This window comes from Sus scrofa, chromosome 3 (assembly GCF_054392235.1).
Source record: "Sus scrofa isolate SSC_HxYL_T2T_F1_AM1 chromosome 3, Sscrofa_HxYL_maternal_Yorkshire_Landrace_v2.0, whole genome shotgun sequence".
In the NCBI taxonomy this organism is placed as follows: domain Eukaryota; kingdom Metazoa; phylum Chordata; class Mammalia; order Artiodactyla; family Suidae; genus Sus; species Sus scrofa.
The window spans coordinates 16193468-16219713 of NC_139385.1; the positions used below are offsets into that span (position 1 = coordinate 16193468).

The 26246-nt window shown below is 41.8% G+C and overlaps 1 protein-coding gene and 1 long non-coding RNA gene across 10 annotated transcripts in view; one reads left to right on the top strand and one right to left on the bottom strand.

Annotated features, from left to right (window-relative positions):
• Positions 1-26246, top strand: part of LOC146404425 (uncharacterized) — a 182852-nt gene that overhangs the window by 139565 nt on the left and 17041 nt on the right. The window lies entirely within an intron of this gene.
• The window catches only part of RABGEF1 (RAB guanine nucleotide exchange factor 1), a 67137-nt gene that overhangs the window by 16288 nt on the left and 24603 nt on the right, over positions 1-26246 (bottom strand). For 4 of the 9 annotated variants that reach the window (XR_014840312.1, XR_014840310.1, XM_005662011.4 and 1 more), the window contains exons 2-4: positions 19298-19486; positions 16288-16454; positions 3080-3249 (exon numbers count right to left, since the gene is read on the bottom strand). Coding sequence is in view for 6 of the 9 variants with exons in the window: in XM_005662008.3 (XP_005662065.3) it covers positions 3080-3249; positions 16288-16454; positions 19298-19486 (526 nt within the window). In the remaining 3 variants the exon portion in view is untranslated. The remainder of the gene's footprint in view (positions 1-3079; positions 3250-16287; positions 16455-19297; positions 19487-26246) is intronic. The other 5 variants (XR_014840311.1, XM_003124438.7, XM_005662009.4 and 2 more) reach the window with 3 other exon arrangements.

Below are 26246 nucleotides of genomic sequence, written 5' to 3' on the forward strand. Positions count from 1 at the left end.
TGTGACCTCTTTTTAAAGACCTAAATAGCCTATTTTATGCGTTGGCAATGGATCACCGATTCTTCCTCTAGCTCCACACAATCACTGTAATGTTGTTACAACTGAGAAAATTCCTCTTAATATTTTTTTTTTCTTTTTACGGCCACATATCTAAGTTCCTGAGCCAGGGGCCAAATGAGAGCTGCAGCTGAGGCCTATGCCCCAGCCACAGCCACGCCAGATCTGAGCCACATCTGCAACCTACAGCACAGCTTGAGGCAATGTTAGCTCTTGAATCCACTGAGCGAGGCCAGGGATCGAACCCGCATCCTCACAGAGACAAGAGCATGTCCTTCACACGCTGAGACACAACAGGAACTCTCCTTTTAATATTTCTATTGCAGATTTACACCTCAGTACAGTATTTATTTTGTAATGGGAACTAACTACCCTGACCCTCTGTCCTCTTATCCTGCTTTAGATTCTTTGCAGGACTTACCACTGTTATCTACTATAAACTAGTTTACTGTCTATCTCCTCCGCTAACAGGTCAGCTCCATGAGGGCACTGCTCACCACTACATCCTTAGTGCCTCTCTCGGACCAGGCATAGGGCTAGTGCTCAACACTGGCTGATTCAAAGGAAGAAAGAGGAGTTCCTGTGGCGCAGTGGAAACGAACCTGACTAGTATCCCTGAGGATGTGGGATCGATCCCTGGCCTTATTCAGCGGGTCAAGGATCCGGCGTTGCCGTGTGCTGTGGAGTAGGTCATAGATGCGGCTCAGATCCCGCATTGCCGTGGCTGGGGTGTAGGCCGGCAGCTGTAGCTCCTATTTGATCCCTAGCCTGAGAACCTCCATATGCTTCGGGGGTGGCCCAAAAAAGCAAAAAAAAAAAAAAGGAATGAAAGTGGCCATTTACTATTGTTCCACTTTTTCTAATATTGCAAAGCTCTCTCTTATTTCTACATATCTTGTGAGGAGAGACAATGACTGCCTTTGTTCTGCACACTTTTCAAGGACAGGTGTACACTGGACAGGCCTGGAAGACAGAGAGAAAACCTCCCTCAAGTGAAAAAGACAGATTGTTTACCATCTAGTACAATAATGTTTTCCATGGGGGCAAAGGTCGGGCAAGCTCACCAGCCCTAAAAATACCCCCTTTTCTAATAGAACTTGCTGCACAGGCAGGCATTACCTGGTCAGTCTGTGCAGCCGCAGTGGGAACTGATATGCAAGAGAACCATGCAGATGCTGATGCACTATGGCTACTGCTATGATAAGCTGGCTTTTTTTTTTTCTTGACCCAGGAGGCTTGTGTTTTCTGCCAGGAGCCATGAAACTATGGCAAGCTAACTGTTAATATATAGTAGAGTAAATCTCAGGTCCTTCCAAGTTCTTACCAAAGGAGCTAAGTGATAGGATGATAGGTTTGAGGTTTGTGTTGGAAAATGTTTTTTAGGTTCTACAAATTTCTTTTTTTTTTTTTTTTTGCTATTTCTTGGGCCGCTCCCCCGGCATATGGAGGTTCCCAGGCTAGGGGTTGAATCGGAGCTGCAGCCACCGGCCTACGCCAGAGCCACAGCAACGCGGGATCCGAGCCGCGTCTGCAACCTACACCACAGCTCACGGCAACGCTGGATCGTCAACCCACTGAGCAAGGGCAGGGACCGAACCCGCAACCCCATGGTTCCTAGTCGGATTCGTCAACCACTGCGCCACAACGGGAACTCCAGGTTCTACAAATTTCTAAAAGCTTATTTCACAGTTTTCTAAGAAAAAAAAAAAAACCAGTTTAGCAATGTTAATGAACCTTTTCTTTAAGTATTCTGTATCATCTCTTCTATAATGTTTGTGTAAAGCCTTTTTTTTTTTTTTTTTTTTTTTTTTTGCTTTTTAGGGCCCTCCTGTGGCAAACGGAAGCTCCCAGGCTAGGTGTCTAATTGGAGCTGCACCTGCCAGCCTACACCACAGTCACAGCAACACAGGATCTGAGCTGCGTCTGCAACCTACACCACAGCTCATGGCAATGCTGGACCCATAACCCACTGAGCCAGACCAGGGACTGAACCCGCATCTTCACAGTGGCTAGCCGGGTTCTTAACCCATTGAGCAACAACGGGAACTCCAGTAGCTCATAAAATTAATCAAAAAGAAAAGAGGGTAAAATAAACTCTTCGGCTTCACCAGAGTCTCAGCAAACATCTACTGAATAGTCAAGCATTACACTACAACACTACAGTATGTGTGCATTATGTAGGTACTGAATGATTTAGCCAAAAGAGATACCCTCTTGGGAAATGAAAATTAAAAAATTAAAAAGTCTCAGTGCAGATATAAAGTGTTTCCTGATAAAGATAAAATGGATAAAAAATTTTTAATCAATTCCAAAAATATTTAATTTTCTAGATTTGACCCATATGTAGAAAAAAGTTGCTCACCACTGGCCTACACGGATTGGAGAAATAGGAATAAAAGGGGAAAAGATGTGGGCAAGAGCGGTTCGTTGCTGAAGTTATGGGTTAGAAATGACATGTTAAAGACACGTGTGTTGAAGACACAAGCTGTTGTCCACGTGACCCCAGTCAAGTCACTTCCCTCTCTGGCTCTCAACTTTCCCATCCGTAAAATAAAGGGACTTAAGCCCCAGAGTTGCTAAGGTCCCTGTCAATGTGTACATTTTAGCTTTCCCTTCTCTATCAGAGCAAGGAGAGGAAAAGTTAAAAAACCACAGTACAAAACCGGCACCCCGCCCAAACCCTGAAATGACTGTTATGGGTCTAATGATTAAAGCTCACAGTCTCCTTGGCAGTTCATACCGTTTACAAGGTGACAAGTTAGGAAGGCTGATGACAAAAGTATACAACACTAGTGGCTTCGATGCCAAACTTTCCACGTGAGGATGATCCAGACATCAGTGAGTTGCGGTGGAAAAGTACTAGCCTGGAAGTAGTTTTTAATTTGATTTGGTGACATTTTTCAGTAAGTAACTTCACATTTCTGGGTCTTTATTTTTTTTTCAGTTGTAAAATGACAACGTTGCACTAGATTATCTCTAAGACCTTTCCTAAAACCAAAACTCTAAGTGGTTCTCAACCTACCCTTTTGTAATGCATTGATTCCAAAAACATCTTGGTCTGCTTATAGATTTCTTGGCCTGTCTTGTGGAAGGTCTTGAGAAACTCTATGAATTCTTTAGACACTCTGTCCGTTTCAATGCTGGTTTGCCGGTTTATGGAAGGACTGGGAGCTTTTGCTTCCTGAATTTCTGCTGGGAAAATTAAACATAGTAAGTTTCATTACATAGAAGATCCATGCATGGGATTACTTTAAGTATCTAACTTAAGATTATGTAAATGATGCTCAATCAAAGTTAAACTTGAAATTATTTTCTGTTTCAATATTGGACTGTCCTTAAAGTAAGCTTAAATCTATTTTATGAGTAGGCAGTACAATCAGATAAAAACTACATATCTAAACAATATTTCTATTCAAATAAAAGGAGCTCTATTGGTCACTTCTTAGCCAAAATATATCCTGCTTTGATCTGTATATTTAATCATTAATACTGAAACGGCACTTCTATCTTGAACGACTTTCTCAAAGATTGCATGAGTTTATAAAACCAGTCAACAAGTAAACTAATAATCTGTAGAAGCACAAAAATATTAGATGACTTATGTCAGAAACAACCTTTCCAAATCCATTCTATCTGCTAAAAAGGCAAAGGCTAATCTATTTATATGGAGACTCTTATTGAAGCACCATTCAATTTCCAAGCCACACTGTTCAAAGCAAAAGCATGCTTCCAAAGTAGCACAATGACCATGACAAAGCAAAGAGGCAAAAGCAGCACATAAAACACTGTGCGGTTAGTTGGCCACACAACTCTTTCCCCTCTTCAAATAAATGCACTGAAAGGAAAACAGGACCTTTACGGAACAGAGATAAGGGTGTTGGAAAGGAGTAAGTGCTCTCGGAAAACAAGAACTATCATGTGGCCTCTGACCCCATTCTAAGCCTCTAATTCAATACGTATACGGAATTAAGTATCTCATATGCCCAGGATTCCCTTCCATACACAAAAAGAAAGGTAATTAAGAAGAAAATCAACTTATTACATGCTTCCTCGGAGTAATTTCTTTTTTTTAAACTGAAGTATAGTTGATGGACAATGTTGTGTTAGTTGCTGGTATATAGCAAAGTGATTCGGTTATACATATATTTATTTTTCAAATTATTTTCACCACGATTTATTAAAGGATACTGAATACAGCTCCCTGGGCTATACGGTAGGATCATGTTGTTTATCTTTCTTATACATAGTAGTTTGTATCTGCTAACCCCAAACTCTTAATTTATTCCCCATCCCCTTTCCCCTTTGGTAACCATAAATTTGTCTTCTATGTCTGTGAGTCTGTTTCAGAATAATTTCTTATAACATTATTTTTTTAACTTTAGTACCTGATTTACATTTTAGTGATGAAGTTGCAATAAAGTTTTAAGATGGTAAAAGCATTATTCCTATTAGAGTGACTGGTTTATTCAAGTGAGACAAACACATAAGATTACCTAACAATATACCATTAACTACATATGGCAAACTAATGATTCCACCTCTTATTTTAAAAAACCCTTTTCCCAATATATGCAAATCAAAGTGATAAACCATATCAACGAAAGATAAAAATCCCACGATCATCTCAATAGATGCAGAAAAGGCATCTGATAAAATTCAACATTTATTTTCATGATAAAAACTCTTAGCAAAGTGAGTATAGAGGGAACGTTTCTCAACATAATAAAGCCATTTATGACAAACTCACAGTCAATATAATTATCAATGGTGAAAAGCTGAAAGCCTCCCTGCTAAAATGTGGAACAAGACAAGGATGTCCACTCTCAGGGCTTCTATTCAACACAATACTGGAAATCCTAGCCATAGGACTCAGACCAAAAAAACAAATAAAAGGTACCCAAATTGGAAGAGAAGAGGTAACACTGTCATTATATGCAGATGATATTTTACTAGATATAGGAAACCTATACAAAAACTACTAGAACTGATAAACAAATTCAGTGAGGTAGCAGGACACAAGAATAACATACAGAAATCCATTGCATTTCTTTACGCTAACAATGAAATATCATAAAGGAAAGGTAAAAGAACAAATCACATACAAAAAACAAAAACAAAAACAAAAAACCACCCTCTTAGGAATAAACCTGACCAAGGAGGTGAAAGACACTTTCCCATGATAAAATTTCCCTAAAAGATAATTAACTGTTTACAGCTAAGGTCGTAATAATGGACTGTGAGATTTACGTCACACGTGGAAGGAAAACGTAGGTCCAGAACAGCAGAAAAGGTAGGAGGCAGACACGTAAAACTGTTGGCAAGGTTCTTACATGTAAAGTGGTATAATAATACCCTGCGAAGGTAAAGCAGTTAAAAACATAGCCTGAACACCCCCAAACCACCCCCCAAAATAAATCATAATTAAAATGTAACAAAAAAAGAGGTATAGGAGTTCTCATTGTGGCACAGTGGGTTAAGAATCCAACTGCAATGGCTCAGGTCACTGCAGAGGCTCCAGTTCTATCCCCAGCCCAGTGAGGTGGGTTAAAGGATCCAGCATTGCCGTATCTGCAGCATAGGTTATAATCATAAAAAATAATCAAAGAAGACAAGAAAAGAGGAGAAAAAGAATTAAATCCAGATGGCATAAAGAGAAAACAGAGCAGAATAGTAGGTTTAAAGCCCCATTTTATAAAAAATTTCATTAAATACAAGTAGTCTAAATAGCCCAATTAAAAATCAGAGATCATCAGAACAGATTAAAAACAAATTCCCTCTAGAAATCCACTTTAAATATAAAGCTACAGATATGTTAAAAACTAGATAGATGGAAATATATATCACCTAAACAATCAAAAAGAGCTGAAGTGGAGTTCCCTTGTGGTGCAGTGGGTTAAGGATCCAGTGTTGTCACTGCAGCAGTTTGGGTCACTGCTGTGGCACAGGTCTGATCCCTGGCCTGAAAAGTTCCATATGCCACAGGTACGGCAAAAAAAAAAAAAGAGCTGAAGTGACTACACCAACATCAAAGTAAATATCAGAACACAAAATATTCTGTTTCGATCAATAATGAAAAAGGGATTAATTCTTTAAGAAGATATAGGAATCCTAAATGTGTGTGCACCTAATAACACAGCTTTAAAACACACGAAGCATAAATGGAAGAGGAGAGATAAAAAATTTATACTTTTAGTCAGAGATTTTTAATGTTCCTTTCTTGGCAACTGATACTATGGATAATAAAAAAGGCAGTAAGGACAGAATACTTAACGCCAACAAAGAACTTGAAGTGATATTTACAGAACACTTCACCCAACAAAAACAGAATACACAATAATGGTAACATTTTACATACGGCAAGTGTTTATTATATGCTAAGTACTTACACACTGCTCTCTTATATAATCCTCACTACTCTGTGGTAGTAAGTTTATGATATTAACAAATGACTAAGATCAGGGGGAAAAAAAAAAAAAGTAAGTTCCTGTTGTGGCGCAGTGGAAACAAATCTGACTAGGAACCATGAGGTTGCAGGTTCGATCCCTGGCCTCGCTCGGTGGGTTAAGGATTCAGCGTAGCTGTGAGCTGTGGTGTAGGTCACAGACGCGGCTTGGATCTGGCGTGGCTGTGGCTGTGGCTGTGGTGTAGGCTGGCAGCTGTAGCTCCAGTCAGACCCCTAGCCTGGGAACTTCCATATGCCGCAGGTGTGGCCTAAAAAGACAAAAGACAAAAAAACCCCAACAAAAAACAAATGACAATGTTAAGGCTTAAAGACAATTAAGTGACTTGTATGGTGCTGCAGTTATTTAGGCGGTAAAGGCTGGAATTTGACCCCAGGTCTGTGTCCCTTACCTCTGCAGCCTGAGCTCTTTACTCTGCAGCAGCTGCCTCACTTGTCAGAGAGGACTGAGCTCTCTTCAAAGGAACCCCAATCCCTGCGACTCTGCAGATCGTAAGCCAGTCAAGGGTAGGGAGACGCTAAGCATCTCCTTTAGTGCTTTACACTCTCTCCCCTCAAGAAATACTTTTCTCCAAAGACACATGATTTTGATTTTGAAAAAAATCCTCTTCCAAAATGTAAATGACAATAAAATGAAAGTGAAGATCATTCGTAGGATACTATGATGGAAGATACACGTCATTACGCATTTGTCCCAATCCACCAAATGTACACCACCAAGAACGAACCCTAGCCTAAACTACAGACTGGCTTTTTTTTTTGCTATTTCTTGGGACGCTCCTGCGGCATATGGAGGTTCCCAGGCTAGGGGTCCAATCGGAGCTGCAGCCACCGGCCTACGCCAGAGCCACAGCAACTCGGGATCCGAGCCGCGTCTGCCACCTACACCACAGCTCACGGCAACGCCGGATCGTTAACCCACTGAGCAAGGGCAGGGACCGAACCCGCAACCTCATGGTTCCTAGTCAGATCCGTTAACCACTGCGCCACGACGGGAACTCCCTAAACTCCTGCATGGCTGTGGCTGTGGGGCAGGCGGGCGGCTGCAGTTCCGATTAGACCCCTAGCCTGGGAAACTCCATGTGCTGTGGGTACAGCCCTAAAAAACAAACAAACAAAAACAAAGAAAAAAGTGATCAAGTGTCAGATTAAAAAAAAAGGAAATTGAGATGGATTGATACACCAACTATGGATTAGTACAAACTACTAAAATCAACACTTGGTTGTTTCTTTCTGACCTCCCTGAAAAATCAATCCCTAGTAAGAGAGCTTAAGTTTGGTTTAGAGAGTGGAAAGCCACAGAAATGCAGGGTTTGGCACTCAGGAAGACAGTGAGGTGGTTTTGAACAGCTAGTTCAAAACAGTTCCGAAGGGGAGCTGGAAAAGAACAATTTCACTTGTGTTACATTTTGGCTGGGACCTAAAAAAAGGACAATGGATTGCTCTTCAACTCAAAATCTTGAGTTTTTAATACAGAAACAAAGCTTGTATTTTAAATATAGCTGGTCTGTTATGATTATCAAGCTTTCCATTCCCCAATCTAAACACTCGGTCCTGTCAGGGAGGTCCCGTCGTGGCGCAGTAGTTAACGGATCCGACTAGGAACCATGAGGTTGCGGGTTCGGTCCCTGCCCTTGCTCAGTGGGTTAACGATCTGGTGTTGCCGTGAGCTGTGGTGTAGGTTGCAGACGTGGCACGGATCCCGAGTTGCTGTGGCTCTGGCGTAGGCTGGCAGCTACAGCTCCGATTCGACCCCTAGCCTGGGAACCTCCATATGCCGCGGGAGTGGCCCAAGAAATGGCAAAAAGACAAAATAAATAAATAAATAAATAAAAGTCCTGTCAGTGGAACAAAATATACTCTTGAATTTTTATGACGGTATTTACAGCCATCATTCAACGACAATTTTCTACACGGCAGACCCTGTGCTGCTTTACTACACATTCTCATTAATCCTTAAAAATTTTGTTAGATTTCTAAAACCATAGAGAACAATAAACATTCACACAAATCAAATCTTTTTTGCTAGGCAGGTAGTAGTATTGCCTCATACATGAATACACGGAGGTTAGAGGTTAAGTCATTTATGTGCCACAAGTTACAGAGGAGATTGAGGGAAAGCTGGGATTTGAATCCAGATCTCTTTGGTTCTGAAGACTAGGTTCTTCAAAGTCATACCACAATGTCCCTCCTACGATTACAGCAGATTTATTCTTGTTTAAATAAGTCAATGAGTATGAGTTAAGCACTTACTATGTAAGGCTGTCTGCAAGCCAGATGACATATTACATCAAATTAAATCTCCAACCAACAAAAGCAAAATCTTCACCAAAAAGTCTATTTGAAGAACAGCTGTGAAAGAGTAAAGACAACCTGAACATGTCAATGTCAAAACAGAACAAGACGGAGTTCCTGTCGTGGCTCAGTGGTTAACAAACCTGACTAGCATCCATGACGTGGCGGGTTCGATCGCTGGCCTTGCTCAGTAGGTTAAGGATCTGGCGTTGCCATGAGCTGTGGTGTAGGTCACAGACGAGGCTCGGATTTGGCGTTGCTGTGGCTGTGGTGTAGGCCGGTGGCTACAGCTCCGATTGGACCCCTAGCCTGGGAACCTCCACATGCCGCAGGAGGGGCCTTAAAAAGACCAAAAAAAAAAAAAAAAGAACAAGATCATGTAATAAAGATGATTAACATCATTCTAGTACTAAAAACACATTCTCTATCTTGATGTTTAAAAATTTACTGAAAATCCCGTGTTTCTCAGATTATCCAACTAAAATAAGGTCAGTTGAGCAGAATATTATGGTTCTTCTGAACTTTTCAGCGGTTTTGACTACAGTTATGTAACACAGACTAAAGAGCAGAAAGACTGTAGTATAAAAATACATATTTGGTCTTTGCCCTAGGAATGGCTATTTTTGATCATCAGTGACCAATGACTGAATCAATCAGTTATGCCTACACAACAAAACTCCCAGAAAAACCTTGTAATGAGGTTTGGGGAGCCTCCAGAGTGATGAGTCTATCAGGATGCTGGGAGCACACGCCCAGAGCAGGCATGCAAGCCTGGTGCTCCCTCCCCTACCTTGCCCTACGTATCTCTTCCACTTGGCTGTTCCTGAGTTAGGTCTTCAATAAATCGATAAACTGTTTTCTTGAGTCCTATGAGTTGTTTGGACAAATTTTCAAACCCAAAGAGAGGGCTGTGGGAACCTGTGATCTATAGCTGGTTGATCAGAGGTATGGGTGTTCTCACTGCAACTGGCATCTGAGGTGGGGCAGTCTTGTGGGACTGCACCCTTCACCTATGGGCTCTGTGCTGACTCTGGGTACTGTCAGAACAGGACTGACCTGTTGGACATCCAGTTGGCGTTGGAGAATAAAGGAAACCATGTATTTAGTTCGGGAGAAAAAAATTTCTCATTGTCCTTATCCATGAAGTCAAGAAACTGATCATGTTCCAGATATACTAAATTCAAAACATTATAAAAGATGATGTTACAAGATAACAAGGTCTTGGGGTAAACAAGAAAAGGCAACGAAGCAGAGTGTACCCGAGCAGTGACTGTGAAACAGGCGTGATTGTGAACTCGGTTCCAAATTCAGCTTGGGAAAGTTACCTCAGTGTCATCTACATACCAAAGAGGCCCAAGCGATTAAAGCGGCAATGCATCAGTTATCCTTCCAGTGATGTAATTAACACCATGCTCCTACTTAACATCTGAAACTCAGGTCTTGGGACAACATAAAAACGCAAGAGGATTACGGTTTTGTTTTTTAAATCTTATTTTGAAATAACTTCAAATTTACAGATAAGCTGTAAGACTGTTAACAAAGAATTCCTTTATACCCTTTATCCAGATTCACAAAATGTTAACATTTTGCTACATGTCTGTGTATATTTTTTTTTCCTAAGTTTTTCAGAATCGGTTGTATAGATTATGCTCTTTACCCCTTAGTATACGTCTTAGTAACAAAGATATTCTTTTAAATAACTTCAGTACTATAGTTATTGAAAAGTTTTTTTTTTCTTTTTTTTTTTTCCAGCTGAGGGTCACATGTTCATTCGGTGCGTCATGTATCCGTAGTCTCCTCTTATCTGGAAATTATTCCCCAGTGTTTCCTTTGTTTTTCATGACACTGGTAGTTCTGAAGACTACAGGCCAGTTATTTTATTGAATGTTCCTCAATTTGGGTTTCTCTACTATTTTCTCATGACTGGATTCAGGTTATAAATTTTCAGCTTAAATATTACACAATTCATGTTGTGTCCTTCCCAAAGTTTCATATCTAGAAGCACATACTGTCCATTTCCCCCATCATTCTATATCTATCATTTCTTTTTTTTTAATTTTTTAATTTTTTTTTTTCTTTTGAGGGCCACACCCAAGGCACATGGAGGTTCCCAGGCTAGGGGTCGAATCGGAGCTATAGCTGCAGGCCTAGGCCAGAGCCACAGCAATGCGGGATCCGAGCCGCGTCTGCAACCTACACCATGGCTCATGGCAACGCTGGATCCTTAACCCACTGAAGACCAGGGATTGAATCCCTAATCTCAGGTTCCTAGTCGGATTCGTTTCTGCTGCGCCAGGATAGGAACACCTATCATTTCTTTATTTGAAATCAATAAGTTGTGGGAGGTAAGTCGAGATCATGTTCATAACTTGCTTCTCAGGAAACTCCCTCCTCTCACCCTAGATTTAGCATCCACTGAAGAAACCTGCCTGAATCAATTCTTACTATGATGATGATAAAACGGTGACTTCTATCTCCATCACTCCCGTACTTATCAGCCAACATTCTACGATAAGGAAGAGTTTTCCCTTCTTTTTAAATTATTTATTGATTTTAGCAGTTGGATGAACTAATGGATTATTGTTTGATTCAATCAGTTATATTCCATTTACTGTCCTTATTTATTTGGATACCTAAATCTGGCCAGTGGGAACCCACTGAAACTGACTTCTGGGTCTGACATATCAAGCGATACTTTGGAGAGGCCCTTCTTTCCCAGCTCCAGTCTAGAACCAGTCATCTCTTCAAGGAAGCCTAGTTCGCTTCAGTGAAGAATAGTATTTAGAAGCTAAGATCTGAGAAGAAACACTGGTATTTTAATTCTAAAAAAAAAAAAAAAAAGAAAAGATATTCCTCCTAGGAGCACTGCTTTTAGGTTAATTTGTAAAAGATGTACACAAGATTCTACTCAGAGTGACAATATCTATTTGAACTCGCAAAAAAAGGGGCTTTTGGAATGTATGAGCAAGTACTTTAAGTTGGGTAACCCACTGTGATTTACTCCATAGTTCACTCAAATTTGGAGATTAAAAAACTGTTGGTTGCATCATTTGAAACTATTTTCTCCCATTCTGTAAGTTGTCTTTTTGTTTTCTTTTTTTTTTTTGTTTTCTTTTTGGTTTCCTTTGCTGATGCAACCGACAAGGGCTTAATCTCTAGAATATATAAGCAACTTATACAACTCAACAGCAAAAAAACCAATCAATCAATGGAAAAATGGGCAAAAGACCTGAATAGACATTTCTCCAAAGAAGATATACAGATGGCCAACAAACACATGAAAAAATGCTCAACATCGCTGATTATAAGAGAAATGCAAATCAAAACTACCATGAGATACCACCTCACACCAGTCAGAATGGCCATCATTAATAAATCCACAAATAACAAGTGCTGGAGGGGATGTGGAGAAAAGGGAACCCTCCTGCACTGTTGGTGGGAATGTAAACTGGTACAGCCACTATGGAGAACAGTTTGGAGATACCTTAGAAATCTATACATAGACCTTCCATATGACCCTGCAATCCCACTCTTGGGCATCTATCCGGACAAAGCTCTACTTAAAAGAGACACATGCACCCGCATGTTCATTGCAGCACTATTCACAATAGCCAGGACATGGAAACAATCCAAATGTCCATCGACAGAGGATTGGATTCGGAAGATGTGGTATATATACACGATGGAATACTACTCAGCCATAAAAAAAGGATGACATCATGCCATTTGCAGCAACATGGATGGAACTAGAGAATCTCATACTGAGTGAAATGAGCCAGAAAGACAAAGACAAATACCATATGATATCACTTATAACTGGAATCTAATATCCAGCACAAATGAACATCTCCTCAGAAAAGAAAAGCATGGACTTGGAGAAGAGACTTGTGGTTGCCTGATGGGAGGGGGAGGGAGTGGGAGGGATCGGGAGCTTGGGCTTATCAGTCACAACCTAGAATAGATTTACAAGGAGATCCCGCTGAATAGCATTGAGAACTATGTCTAGATACTCATGTTGCAACAGAAGAAATGGTGGGGGAAAAACTGTAATTGTAATGTATACATGTAAGGATAACCTGACCCCCTTGCTGTACAGTGGGAAAATAAAATTAAAAAAAAAAAAAAAAAAAAGAAAAAATAAAGTGTATTAATTTCCTCAAACACACACACACACACACACACACACACACACACACACACACACACACACACACACACACACACACAAAAAAACTGTTGGGAGTTCCTGTCGTGGAGCAGTAGAAACAAATCCAACCAGGAACCCTTAGGTTGTGGGTTCGATCCCTGGCCTCGCTCAGTGGGTTAAGGATCTGGGTTGCCGTGAGCTGTGATGTAGGTTGCAGACATGGTTGGGATCTGGCGTGGCTGTGGCTGTGGGGTAGGCCAGCAGCTGTAGCTCCGATTAGACCCGTAGCCTGGGAACTACCATATGCCACGGGTGTGGCCCTAAAAAAAAAAAAAAAAAAGCAAAACCCCCCCACAAAAAACTATAAGTAAATTCTGTGGGTCTTTACAGTCAATCTGTTCCATTTACCTTCTCTGAAGGAAGACTCAACTCTAACAGGAAGTTAAAAATATTTTTCAGGAGTTCCCATCGTGGCTCAGAGTTAACAACCCCGACTATTATCCATGAGGATATGGGTTCAATCCCTGGCCTCACTCAGTGGGTTAAGAATCTGGCATTGCCATGAGCTGTGGTGTAGGTTGCAGACAAGGCTCAGATCTGGCGTTGCCGTGGCTGTGGCGTAGGCTGGCAGCTGTAGCTCTGATTCGACCCCTAGCCTGGGAACCTCCATACGCCACAGGCGCGGCCCTAAAAAGATCAAAAAAAAAATTTGTTTTCCAATTCCCTTAGAAGATTATTTGTGTTCTATTTACTATCAAGCTGCCCTAGCTTACAACAGAAGCAAGTACAATATCAAGAGCAAGGACATCTTGTATTAACAAAGTGAAACAAAGAACACAGAACGCAAAAGGTCTATTGTAGTCTAGACCCAATAAATTAGAACTGCATTTAGTACAGGCTAACTTTATCCACATGCAAAGGCCAAACAAATAGTCAGCCTGAAGTGCAAAGTTCCCCTGGCCAAGTTACAGAAGCGGTCTGGGAGCCACAGATCCAATGGCATCCTCTTTTCTAACACACTCACACCAATTTCCCAACACTTTTGAGGTCTTTATCCCCACATGCTTTCTACAGACATAAAACAACTAAAGATCAAAAAACTAAAATAAAGACAGTTCCCTGGTGGTCTAGTGCTTAGTACTCGGCGCTTTCGCTGTCGTGGCCTGGGTTTAATCCCTGGTCTGGGAACTGAGACCCCGCATCAAGCTGCTATATGCCGCAGCCAAAAAACAAGTAAAAATATATCATTCAAAAGAAAAGAGGTAAGAGCTATTTCACATAAGAATTTTTAAGATAAAAATTACCTGGAATTGTCTCTTTTAAAGTACAAATCTTCTTCCATAATATAATGCATACTATATAGAAACTCTAAGGACACGATTTTTTAAAACTGCCAGCCAGGTACAGTCAATGAATGTGTGTGACTATCATGCACTTCAGTGATGGAAACTTCACCATATATCTGTCTACATAGACAGAGACATAGATACAGATAAACACACAGACATATTTGAGGTCAAGGGATATAATGGTAAAAAAAAGCTTAACAAGGAGTTAAGAGAGCTGAGGTCTAACACATCAACTCATGTGACCTTGTAAATTAATTAACCTTGATGGACTTTCATGCTGTCATCTGTAAAATGTGGCAGTCAGACCTGATGGTTCTATAAATTCTTTACTGTTCCACCTGTTGTCATATATATTATTTCACCGTATATCTATAAATTCATAAGGTTGATGAGTCTTTCCGAAAGTAGGAAACAGAATTTAAGCTAGACAGGAATGAATGGTTTTGATCAAGGCCTTTGAGCGCCTCATCAGCAGAGATTATTCTATCAGAAAAACAATACGCGTTTGAAAATAGCTAACGCTTACTGGAGACTATGTGTGTCAGGTACTGTGCTAAACTCTGTACACACAAGCAGTTCATTTAATCCTCAAGACATGCCTAGGACAGATATTACTGTCCCTTAGAACAGACAAGGCTTAATGAGATTATCTTGCCTAAGATCACATAGCTAGCAAACTGCAAAGCTGAGACTCAAACTGGGGTGACCTGGGAGTTCCCTTGTGGTGCAGTAGGTTAAGGATCTGGTGTTGTCACTGCAGCAACCCAGGTCGCTGCCATGGCTCGGGTTTGATCCCTGGCCTGGAAACTACCACATGCCATGGGTGCAGCCAACCCCCGCTCCCCCAAAAAACCGGTGACTCCAAGGCTTATGCTTTTAACCACCCTTCTATACTATCTCCTAATAGATAAATCATGAGGCAGATATGTTCTTATCAAATACATTTACTCTCTAGCAGGTACTGATCATGCCCCTTCTTACTGCTACAGGGGAAACTGCCGACTAATAGCCAACCATGAACAACGCCAAATCAATCATATGAATAAAAAGACAATTTAAAGGCTTATTAAAGTGCTGTGTTTGGGGTTATAAGCAACCACTCCTTTTAATAAAACAAAAAAAAGTCATTAAATCCAAAACATCAGCGAAGATCTTCAGGTATGCTATTACTATTCATTTCCTCTCCTTTTAGGCAGACCAAAAACCTCATGCCAATTACCCCAGGCTGGCAGGTGGGGAGGCAGGAGGGAGCATCCAAGAGAACAGCTCTTCCGACAGCATCAGTGTTGGGTGCCGGTACCCCTTGTCATTTCAAATTTCCTGCCTAGCTCTGGTTACTAACATAAAGAGGCTAAGAGACGGAGCCCTAACAACAGACATTCTTTGTTGCTTCCTGCCAGGCCACTTCCGCCACCTTCTCTGCTCACTGGTAGAACACAGGGACTGTGATGAGAATCCTTGTGAAAACGGAATTTTTAAAAGAAAGACGAACAAGGTCAAGTACATACAAAGTGAGTCTTTTCCTACATGTCCTCTGTCTAGTATTTCCTCAAGACATAGCTGTCTCTCAAATAAGCTCTCAGAAAACTTCTTTTTTAAGGCAACTTTTTAAAGCTAGAAACGGTCATTTCTGATAAGGTATGGACATTGAGGATGTTAAACAAAGGAGAATAAATAAAGACCCCAAAATTAAAGGCACACAAAAAACCCCATCCAAACAAATGGGATGGGAATGAATTTTATACACAAAACTGCATATTTCAATTACCTTTATTCCTCCAAAAGAGACAAGTTCCCTAAAGCACAAATGTCCTCCAGCCAAAGATATTTTGTGGATCATTTGAGCCTCAAACACGGTGTCTCAAATCTGCACTATCTTCTGCACGCTTACAGGAAGGAAAAGGCTGAGCCCATGTGCACTGTGCATCTACTCTGTATCTCACAGGGCACAGAAGGGAAAAACAGAATCTCAAAATTACCCTTCTTTGATCCAACCCTGGAAGAAGCGCTGAAGAATTTCTTCACTGTGGTAACTTTGCGGGTCTTCTCATTGGTCTTCTTTTCCTCAAACTTGGAAAATGTGAGGGACTGGGCTCCTTGGCTGCTCTGACTGCTGGCAAAGGCCTCTTCCTCCTCCCGCTGTAGTCTGTAATTCAAGAAAGGATTAAGAATAAGCCTGATAGTCTCCAAATATTCCTTGTTATCTAAAGGTGGTAACTCAAAAAACTGAGGACCTGGAAATTTTAAAACTAGAGGCTAAATACACCAAATAGGTCTGAGGTCTCTGATAGGAAACTATCCTACAGGCTACTACCAACTTCAAAAGGGCCTTCTCCATGGACCATGTTCATTAAGTCACTGTATTCAGGTTATATAAAAGTAATAAAGTCTAGGAATTCCCGTCGTGGCGCAGTGGTTAATGAATCTGACTAGGAACCATGGGGTTGCGGGTTTGATCCCTGGCCCTGCTCAGTGGGTTAAGGATCCGGCGTTGCCATGAGCTGTGGTGTAGGTTGCAGACGTGGCTCAGATCCCGCGGATCCCGCGTTGCTGTGGCTCTGGCGTAGGCCTGCGGCTACAGCTCCGATTATTTGACCCCTAGCCTGGGAACCTCCATGTGCCGCAGGAGTGGCCCAAGAAATGGCAAAAAGACAAAAAAAGAAATAAAGTCTAGTTCTTTTTTTTCCTGACAACCTCAAGCATGGGAGAGAGAGATAAGTAAACAAAACCCAAGTGCTAGGAGAACACAAGAAAGAGAAACTAAATGCTGGAGGAGTCCAAGAAGGTTTTATAGTAACATTTAGGCCATCCTTAAAAGGATGAAGAGGATTCCACCAAGGGAAACAGGCATTCCAGGAAGAAGGTACTACACACGGGAAGGATGCGGTTTCTGTTGTGGACCAAGTTCGTGAGGTCAGACCACTGACGGTGCGACGGACTGCGCTGCTGGATGTACGGGGAGGCACCAGGTGGTAAGAAACCTTGACAACCAAGCCTGCTCTAATCCTGCATTTCATCATGTGCTGGGGAACCAAGAAAGACTATAACCCAGTAAGTTATCCTTATCTGATCTGGGCTTTAGAAAGACAACGCAGGCAGCTGTGTGACAACTTAAGGGGCAGAGAGGTTAGGGGTAGAAACAACAATTAAGATTATATGGGAGTTCCCTGGTGGCCTAGCAGTTAAGGATTTGGCCACTGCAGGGCTCAGGTTCAATTCCTGGCCCAGAAACTTCTGCATGCCCTGGGAATGGCCAAAAAAGGAAAATAAATAAATAAATAAAAGATTTAAGTGAGAGAAATAAGAAACTAGGCAATAGGAGACGATGAAATTCAAAAGACTTCTCTGAGCACAACTTGCTTAATTAGTGATAAAGAGTTTGGGAGGTGAAGGAGAAATAAAGAATGACTAATGTTTAATGGTTTTTAGCCAACTGAATAAACAGTGAGGTCATTAACAGATATGCGAGGAGGATGAGGAGGACATAATGGGAGTAAGAATTAAAAGAAATACAAAGCAATAAATCTGGCCTTGGACCAGCTGAACGTGAAGTGGTCATAACCAATCTCAAAGGCTATCTATAGAACAATGGCTCTCAAAGTGCGACTCCCCAGACAGCAGCATCAGCGTCATCTGGGAACGTGCTAAAAATGCAAATTCTCAGGCCTTGCTCCCTTGTTGCAAAAGTTGGGAGACGCTGAGGGTGAGGATCAGCGACCATCATTTCACAGGCTTCCAGGAGATTCTCAGGCCCGTTCAAATTTGAAAAGCAGTGCTATAGGGAATCTCGAGCAGGGTCGCAACTGGAAGCAGTAAGAGACAGCAACAGAATACGGGTAGAGGTGTTCGAGAAGGAGAGAGGGACATATCTTTCTCTGAGACGAAACAGAAGGAAAAATAAAGATACTATTAGTACACGTTGATGTGAAGAGGGGAGAAAGCTAAGGGAATTCCTGCCTAGTGGCCTCTGCTTTCTTTCTGAATAGGGTCAGCTACTGAGAACACCAGGAGTGCAATGGGAAACCTGAGGAAGCAGTTCCTGTTCTATGCCTGTATTTTCTCTCTTTGATCGATTGTGGAGTCACTGACGGCGGTGAGCGGCCTTTCTAATACTGAGTTCATCACAGATGGTGGCAAAGTGATCACTCAACAAATACCTGATTAGATATAAAAAAACGAACCAGCCAACGCTGTCAGAGTTCAGTCTGACTTCCCTTTACAGTTCCTAGGATGCTCTAGCAAAGGATGAACATTACTCGTGGCCTCTTATTAGTTCCCATGCTCACCAGACAGTCTATGCTTTAATTTTTATCATAGCCACACTTCTGGATAATACAAACTACTTTTGAATAACAAACCCCATTTTTAAAGGAAAAATTAAATTTCCATAATGTGACAGTGTATATTCAGGCCATAAATATTACCTTCATCTACTAACATGCTCCTCATTGTCTAAATTTTTAGGTATAGAAGACATTATTTATGGATTTACGAATAAAAGATCTTATTAAATGTTTAAAAAAAAATTTCCACAATGTGACAACTATGTATACACATCAACAGGTCGCTACAACTATGTGTTCACCACTGTGTCGGCTGCCCTGCTGGACAGATTAAAAGAAGGGGGAAAACACTGCGTAACGGGAGTCACGGGCCAAGCCCTGCGCTCTGTACATTCTATCTGATCACCTCATTTAATCTGCACCATGAAGTACGTTTATTTCCATTCTACTCCAAGGAGCTTACTGTCTCCATTAGAGTGTTGACACGAATGCATCCCAAACACAAAATAAGCAAAAGTTAAGACAAACTGAAGCAATCACTGAAAACCTTCATTAAATGCAGACTGAGGGGGGAAAAACTTCATTTATCCTGGTATTAGACTGACTGGCGGAGACTCAAACAGAGGAGAAAAACGTATTCTGACCATGACAGAGCTACGCATCCACTTACATCACTGTCAAACCACCCCTAGTTAAATCCTTTTACCGCTCTGCCAGTTCCCAATCCTCCTGAATCTGCTTCTGCCTGGCTTTGTGGTACTCCTCCCTCCAGCACTTGGAGCAGAAACCCTGCCAAGCAGGGTTGCCGTAGTAACCACATCCTTTCTTGCATAGGAGCTCTGACTGATCCACATGAATTCCTCGGCGTTCAGACTTAAGGCTCATCTTCTCCCTGCTAATCAAAAAAGAAACAAGAAAGTGTTGTTGAAAATGAATTTCGCTAAAACAGAAGAAAAGAAAAGGAGTTCTTATTGTGGCCTGGCAGGTTAAGAACCCAGTGTAGCTCCATGAGGATGCAGGTTTGATCCCTGGCCTTGATCAGTAGGTTAAGAAGCCGGGTGCCACCACCACTGGCGCTGTGGGTCGCAGATTCGATGTTGCTTCAGCTATGGTGCTGCAGCTCCAATTCAACCCCTAGCCTAAGAACTTCCATACGCCATAGGTGTGACCGTAAAAAAGGAAAAAAAAAGAAAATGAATTCACTATCATTCTACTTACAGTGAAGGAATTAAAAACAAACAAAAAAGGAGTTCCCGTCGTGGCGCAGTGGTTAACGAATCCGACTAGGAACCATGAGGTTTCAGGTTCGATCCCTGGTCTCACTCACTGGGTTAAGGATCCAGCGTTGCTGTGAGCTGTGGTGTGGGTTGCAGACGCGGATTGGATCCCACGTTGCTATGGCTCTGCCATAGGCTGGTGGCTACAGCTCCAATTCGAACCCTAGCCTGGGAAACTCCATACGCCGTGGGATGGCCCTAGAAAAGACCAAAAAAAAAAGAATGAGTCTATCATCTTCTAGCTATAAGCAAAGGAAGAGAAGGAGGAAGGAAGGAGGAAAGGAAAAACAAAGTTTAAATATGGCAAAATTCCTGTCATACTAAAGAACAAACTTTTTATTCCTGCCCCAAAATATAAAGAACACTTTAGGGAGTTCCCATTGTGGCTCATCGGTAACAAAGCCAACTAGTATCCATGAGGATGTGGGTTTGATCCCTGGCCTCCTTACTCAGTGGGTTAAAGGATCTGGTGTTGCTGTGGCTGTGGTGTAGGCCTGCAGCTGCAGCTCTGACTGGACCCCTAGCCTGGGAACCTCCATATGTCGTGGGTGCGGCCCTAAAAAAAAAAACAAAACAAAACACTTTATATTTTTAAAGGAAGTATCAACTGTGGATTTTTTTTTTCCTTTTCTTTTAGGGTCACACCCATGGCACAAGGAAGTTCCAAGGCTACGGGTCAAATCGGAGCTACAGCTGCCGGCCCACACCACAGCCACAGCAACGCCAGATCCGAGCTGCATCTACAACCTACACCAATGCTCATGGCAACACTGGATCCTTAACCCACTGAGTGGGGCCAGGGTTCAAACCCTCAACCCCATGGATACTGGTGGGGTTCATCTCCGCCGCACCACAACAGGAACTCCTTAACTGTGGGTTAAAGACCTAAACATAAGATATAAACCTATAAAACTCCTAAAAGTAGACAGAGGTAAAACTTCATGAGATTGGATTTGGTGATAACTTCTTGGACATGACACCAAAAGCATGAGCAACAAGAGGAACAACAAACAAACAAGACTATGTCAAACTTAAAAACTTCTGCATAGAAAAGGAATCAAGAGAGTGAGAAGGCAACCTATTGAATGGAAGAAAATATATGCAAACCATATATCTGATAAAAGGTTAATATCCAGAACATGTAAAGAACTCCTACAACTCAACAACAAAAACAAATAATCTAATTAATAGACAATGCTCCAAAGAGGCTGTACAAATGCCAACTAATGTGTGAAAAATGCTCAATGTCACTAATCATCAAGGAAATGCAAATCAAAACCACAATGAGATAGCACCACATAACTGTCAGAATGGTTATCATCGAAAAGACAAGAAATAACAAGTGTTGGTGAAGATGTGAAGAAATTGGAACCCTTGTGCATAGTTTGTGGGAATGCAAAATGGCACAGCCACTCTAGAAAACAGAATGGCAGTTCCTCAAAAAATTAAAAACAGAATCATCATATGATCCGGCAATCCCACTTCTGAGTATATACTCAAAAGAACTGAAAACAGGATCTTGAAGAAAAATTTGCACACTCATGTTCACTGAGCATTAATCACAATAACCAAGAGTTGGAAGCAACCTAAGTACCTAACAAAGGATGAATGGATAAATATAGGATGCATGGATAAAGAAAATGTGGTACATACAACGGAATATTTTTCAGTCTTTTAGACAAGAAGGAAATCCTATTACATGCTACCATATGGATGAACTTCGAGGACATGACATCAAGAAGAATGAGCCAGTCACAAAAAGACAAATAACTGTATGATTCCACCTACATGAGGTACCTGAAGTAGTCAAACTCTCAGAACCAGAAAGTACAATGACGGTTGCCAGGGGCTGGGAGGAGAGAGGCAAAGACCAGTTGCTATTCGATGGGTCTAGAATTTCAGTTTTGCCAGACAAAAAAGTTCTAGAGATCTACTGTACAAGTTGCCTACAGTTGGCACTACTGTACTATAATGTACACTCTAAAAATGGTTAAGATGGTGAAGTCTCTTAAGTTCTACATTTTGAACTTTAGAGACAAATACAATCCTCTTGAAATACTCTGTGTTCTTAGTACATTATGTTACTTGGCTCAAAAAGACAATTTCATTTCGATGATATAAAAAATAATGGAGGGAGTTCCCACTGTGGTTCAGTGGAAATGAATGTGACTAGTATCCATGAGGATGAGGGTTCAATCCCTGGTCTTGCTCAGTGGGTTAAGGATCTGAAGTTGCCGCGAGCTGTGGTACAGGTCACAGACTCAGCTCGGATCCTGCATTGCTGTGGTGTAGGCTAGCAGCTGCAGCTCCAATTCAACTTCCATATACCACAGGTACGGCCCTAAAAAGCAAAAAACAAAACAAACAAACCAAAAATCAAGTTCCCATTTCGGCTCATTGGGTTAAGAATCAACACAGTATCTGTAAAGATGCAGGTTTGATCCCTGGCCTTACTCAGTGAGTTAATGATCTGCCATTGCAGCAAGTTGTGGTGTTAAGTCACAGACATGGCTTGGACCTGGTGGTGCTGTGGTGTAGGCCAGCAGCTGCAGCTCCAATTCAATCCCTAGCCTGGGACTTCCATGTGCAAAGCCATACAAAGAAAAAAACAAAAAAGAATTCTTTGTCTCAAATGAAATAATTTAAATATTCACCAAGAAAATGAATGTAATTAAGGCATCAGAACAGAACCTAACTCCATGAAAAAGCATTCAAGGCCCTCAGCAAAACTGGAAAAATTTACATGAGTCTACCATTTGCTGCCACTCCCTATATGCCTAACATATTGACAATTACTTAACGTAATTATTTCTCACAAAAACCAAGGCAGATACTATCTCCATTTTATTAGATAGGAAAACTCATCACCAAGATCACAGGCTGACTGAACAATGCAGAGAGAGAGAAAGGTGCTATGAAATAGTGGGGGAGGAGAAGGAGGCAATTCTGACTTAGAGGGTGTGGGGAGACCACTAAGGCCAGGGGGTGGGGGTGAGGCTGCAGACCTTCAGGAGCCTTGAGCTGAAGCTTAGAGGGTCTTGGAGAGACAACACAAAAGAGGGAAGATATTCCAGACAGAAGAACACCTTCCACAAAAAGCTCAGAGATAGGACAGCAGGTGTAGAACATGAAGGATGCAGTAAACAGAGGCGGTGAAAGGAAGAAGGTAGGTATAAAGTTCAATTTTGAGGGCTTTTGGGGCGTGGGGCTCTTTTAGGGCCACATCCTAGGCATATGGAAGCTTCCGGGCTAGGGATCAAATCAGAGCTACAGCTGCCGGCCTACGCCAGGGCCACAGCAACACAGGATCCAAGCCACATCTTCAGCCTACACCACCGTTCACGGCAATGCCGGATCCTTAACCCACTGATCCAGGCCAGGGGTCAAACCCGCGTCCTCGTGGATACTAGTTGGGTTCTTAACCTGCTGAGCCACAATGGGAACTCCCTATGAGGGCTTTTTTTAAACTCCAGGCTACAAAGTCTAAATAAGAGTATTCCCTTTCAATGAAAAGGGGAAACAGTGACATCTATTTGGAGCCGTAAAACTTGAGAGGTGGAGTTCTGTCTTCTAGTAAGATGAAGTGAGGAAGATAATAAATCCTCTGCCCTAAAATCCACAAAAATGTACAGGAAGACACAACTTCCTCTCTGCTCCTGGGTCAGAGAGGGAGCCCAGGAATGCATCTGAATATCCAGCCACCAGCTCCCCCGGCTGGGCTCTCTCAGGTCTCCTGTGCGTGTGCATAGGCTCCGGGGGCCGGACACTGGCGGGAGACAGCTGTGCACAAATCCCCTCTGTGTCTGAACATTGAAGTATGCAGGCACACAGGCGACCCCTAGAAGGAAGTTCAGGGTAAAAATTAAAACAAGAAAAGAAATGAGGACAGACATGAGCGGCCCACCCAGTGTGGGAGAGACTTCACAGGGGCAGTCCAGCTATAAAACCTAGATGGCATGTGCTAAGCACCACTTTAGAGGAGGAGAACCGGGGAAGGAGACCAGAATTCCATGCATCACCGAACTCTCAGGGAGTTTACCATTTCCCCCCTCCAGTGTCACGAAGCCAACCTAGAAATGGACACCAGGGCACAGAGAGAGCTCCTCTAGTTCTGGCTCAAAGAATGAAAACGGGCACTCTTAACACTAAGAAATATGAAAATCCCTTCATTTTCTTATCTTTTCCTCCTCCTCCTCCTAAGTCAAAAGCAATCACACAGTGTCCACAGAAACAGCTAGAATGATAGACAGCAGGAGCTCAACTCTGAGCAGGGGGTAAATATCCATCTTTCTCACTTTCTAGGTGCCTATTTCTTGGCCTCAAGTGAGCAGTATTGATGGAAGTACAGCACAGAGCAGGGTAATTAACTCCACAGTTTTCCACCCAGAGGAGAGAAGAGGAGCCCCTGGGGAGGTTAAAAAGTACAGGAGACATCACTGAGAACTCAAGAAAGCAAGCTGAAAAGGCTGTCTGTGAACGTGCGGACTCACCTGTAGGCTGTGCATGCGTGAATTTGATGCTATTCAGGACCAAAGACTAAAATGCATTCTAACAGAGACCACTGCACAGGTGTCAGGCTGGAACAAGCAGGAAACAGATCAAAACAGCACTGCAAAGGCTCTGAAAGATTAACTGGCATCAACGAAGTGAAGAATAAAAACCATATGATCCTCTCAATAGATGCGGAAAAAGCCTTTGACAAAATCCAACACCCATTTCTGATAAAAACCCTTCAGGAAGTGGGCATAGCGGGAACCTACCTCAACATAATAAAGCCCATATATGACAAACCCACAGTGAATATTATTCTCAATGGTGAAAAGCTGAAAGAATTCCCACTGAGATCAGGAACAAGAGAAGGATGTCCGCTCTTGCCACTACTCTTCAACACAGGTTTGGAAGTCCTAGCCACAGCAATCAGAGAAGTAAAAGAAGTGAAAGGAATCCAAATTGGAAAGGAAGAAGTAAAACTATCACTGTTTGCAGATGACATGATACTATACCTAGACAATCCTAAAGACTCTACCAGAAAACTGGTAGAGCTCATCCATGAATTTGGCAAAGTCGCAGGATACAAAACTAATACACAGAAATCAACGGCATTTCTATACACTAACAATGAAAGAGCAGAAAAAGAAATTAGGGAAGCAATCCTGTTTACCATCGCATCCAAAAGAATAAAATACCTAGGAGTAAACCTACCTAAAGAGACAAAAGACCTCTACTCTGAAAACTATAAGCCACTGATGAAAGAAATCAAAGAGGACACAAATAGATGGAAAGATATACCATGCTCGTGGACTGGAAGAGTTAATATTATCAAAATGACTATACTACCTAAGGCAGTCTACAGATTCAATGCAATCCCTACCCAATTACCAAGGACATTTTTCACAGAACTCGAACAAAATATTTTAAAGTTTGTTTGGAAGCACAAAAGACCCAGACTAGCCAAAGACATCCTGAAAAAGAAAAATGGAGCTGGAGGAATCAGGCTCCTGGACTTCAGACTATACTACAAAGCAACAGTCGTCAAAACTGCATGGTACTGGCACAAAGACAGAAATATTGATCAGTGGGACAGGATAGAAAGCCCAGTATTAAGCCCACGCACCTACAGCCAACTCATCTATGACAAAGGAGGCAAGAATATACAATGGAGAAGGGACAGCTTGTTCAATAAGTGGTGCTGAGATAACTGGACAGCCACATGGAAAAGAATGAAATGAGAACACTCCCTAACACCATACACAAAAATAAACTCCAAATGGATTAAAGACCTAGATAGAAGACCAGGCACTATCAAACTCTTAGAGGAAAACATAGGCCAAACACTCTCTGACATAAACCACAGCAACATCTTCTCAGAGCCACCTCTTAGAGTACTGACAATAAAAACAAAAATAAACAAATGGGACCTAATCAAACTTAAAAGCTTCTGCACAGCAAAGGAAACCCTAAACAAAATGAAAAGACAACCCACACAATGGGAGAAAATCTTTGCAAGTGAATCAATGGACAGGGATTCATCTCCAAAATTTATAAACACCTTCTGCAGTTCCATACAAAAAAAAACAAACAACCCCATCCAAAAATGGGCAGAAGATCTAAACAGACAGTTCTCCAAAGAAGACATACAGTTGGCCAAAAAACACATGAAAAGATGTTCAACATCACTCATTATTAGAGAAATGCAAATCAAAACCACCATGAGGTACCACCTTACACCAGCCAGAATGGCCATCATCCAAAAGTCTACAAACAAGAAGTGCTGGAGAGGGTGTGGAGAAAAAGGAACCCTAGTGCACTGTCGGTGGGATTGTAAATTGGTGCAACCACTGTGGAAAACAATATGGAGATTCCTCAGAAAACTAAACA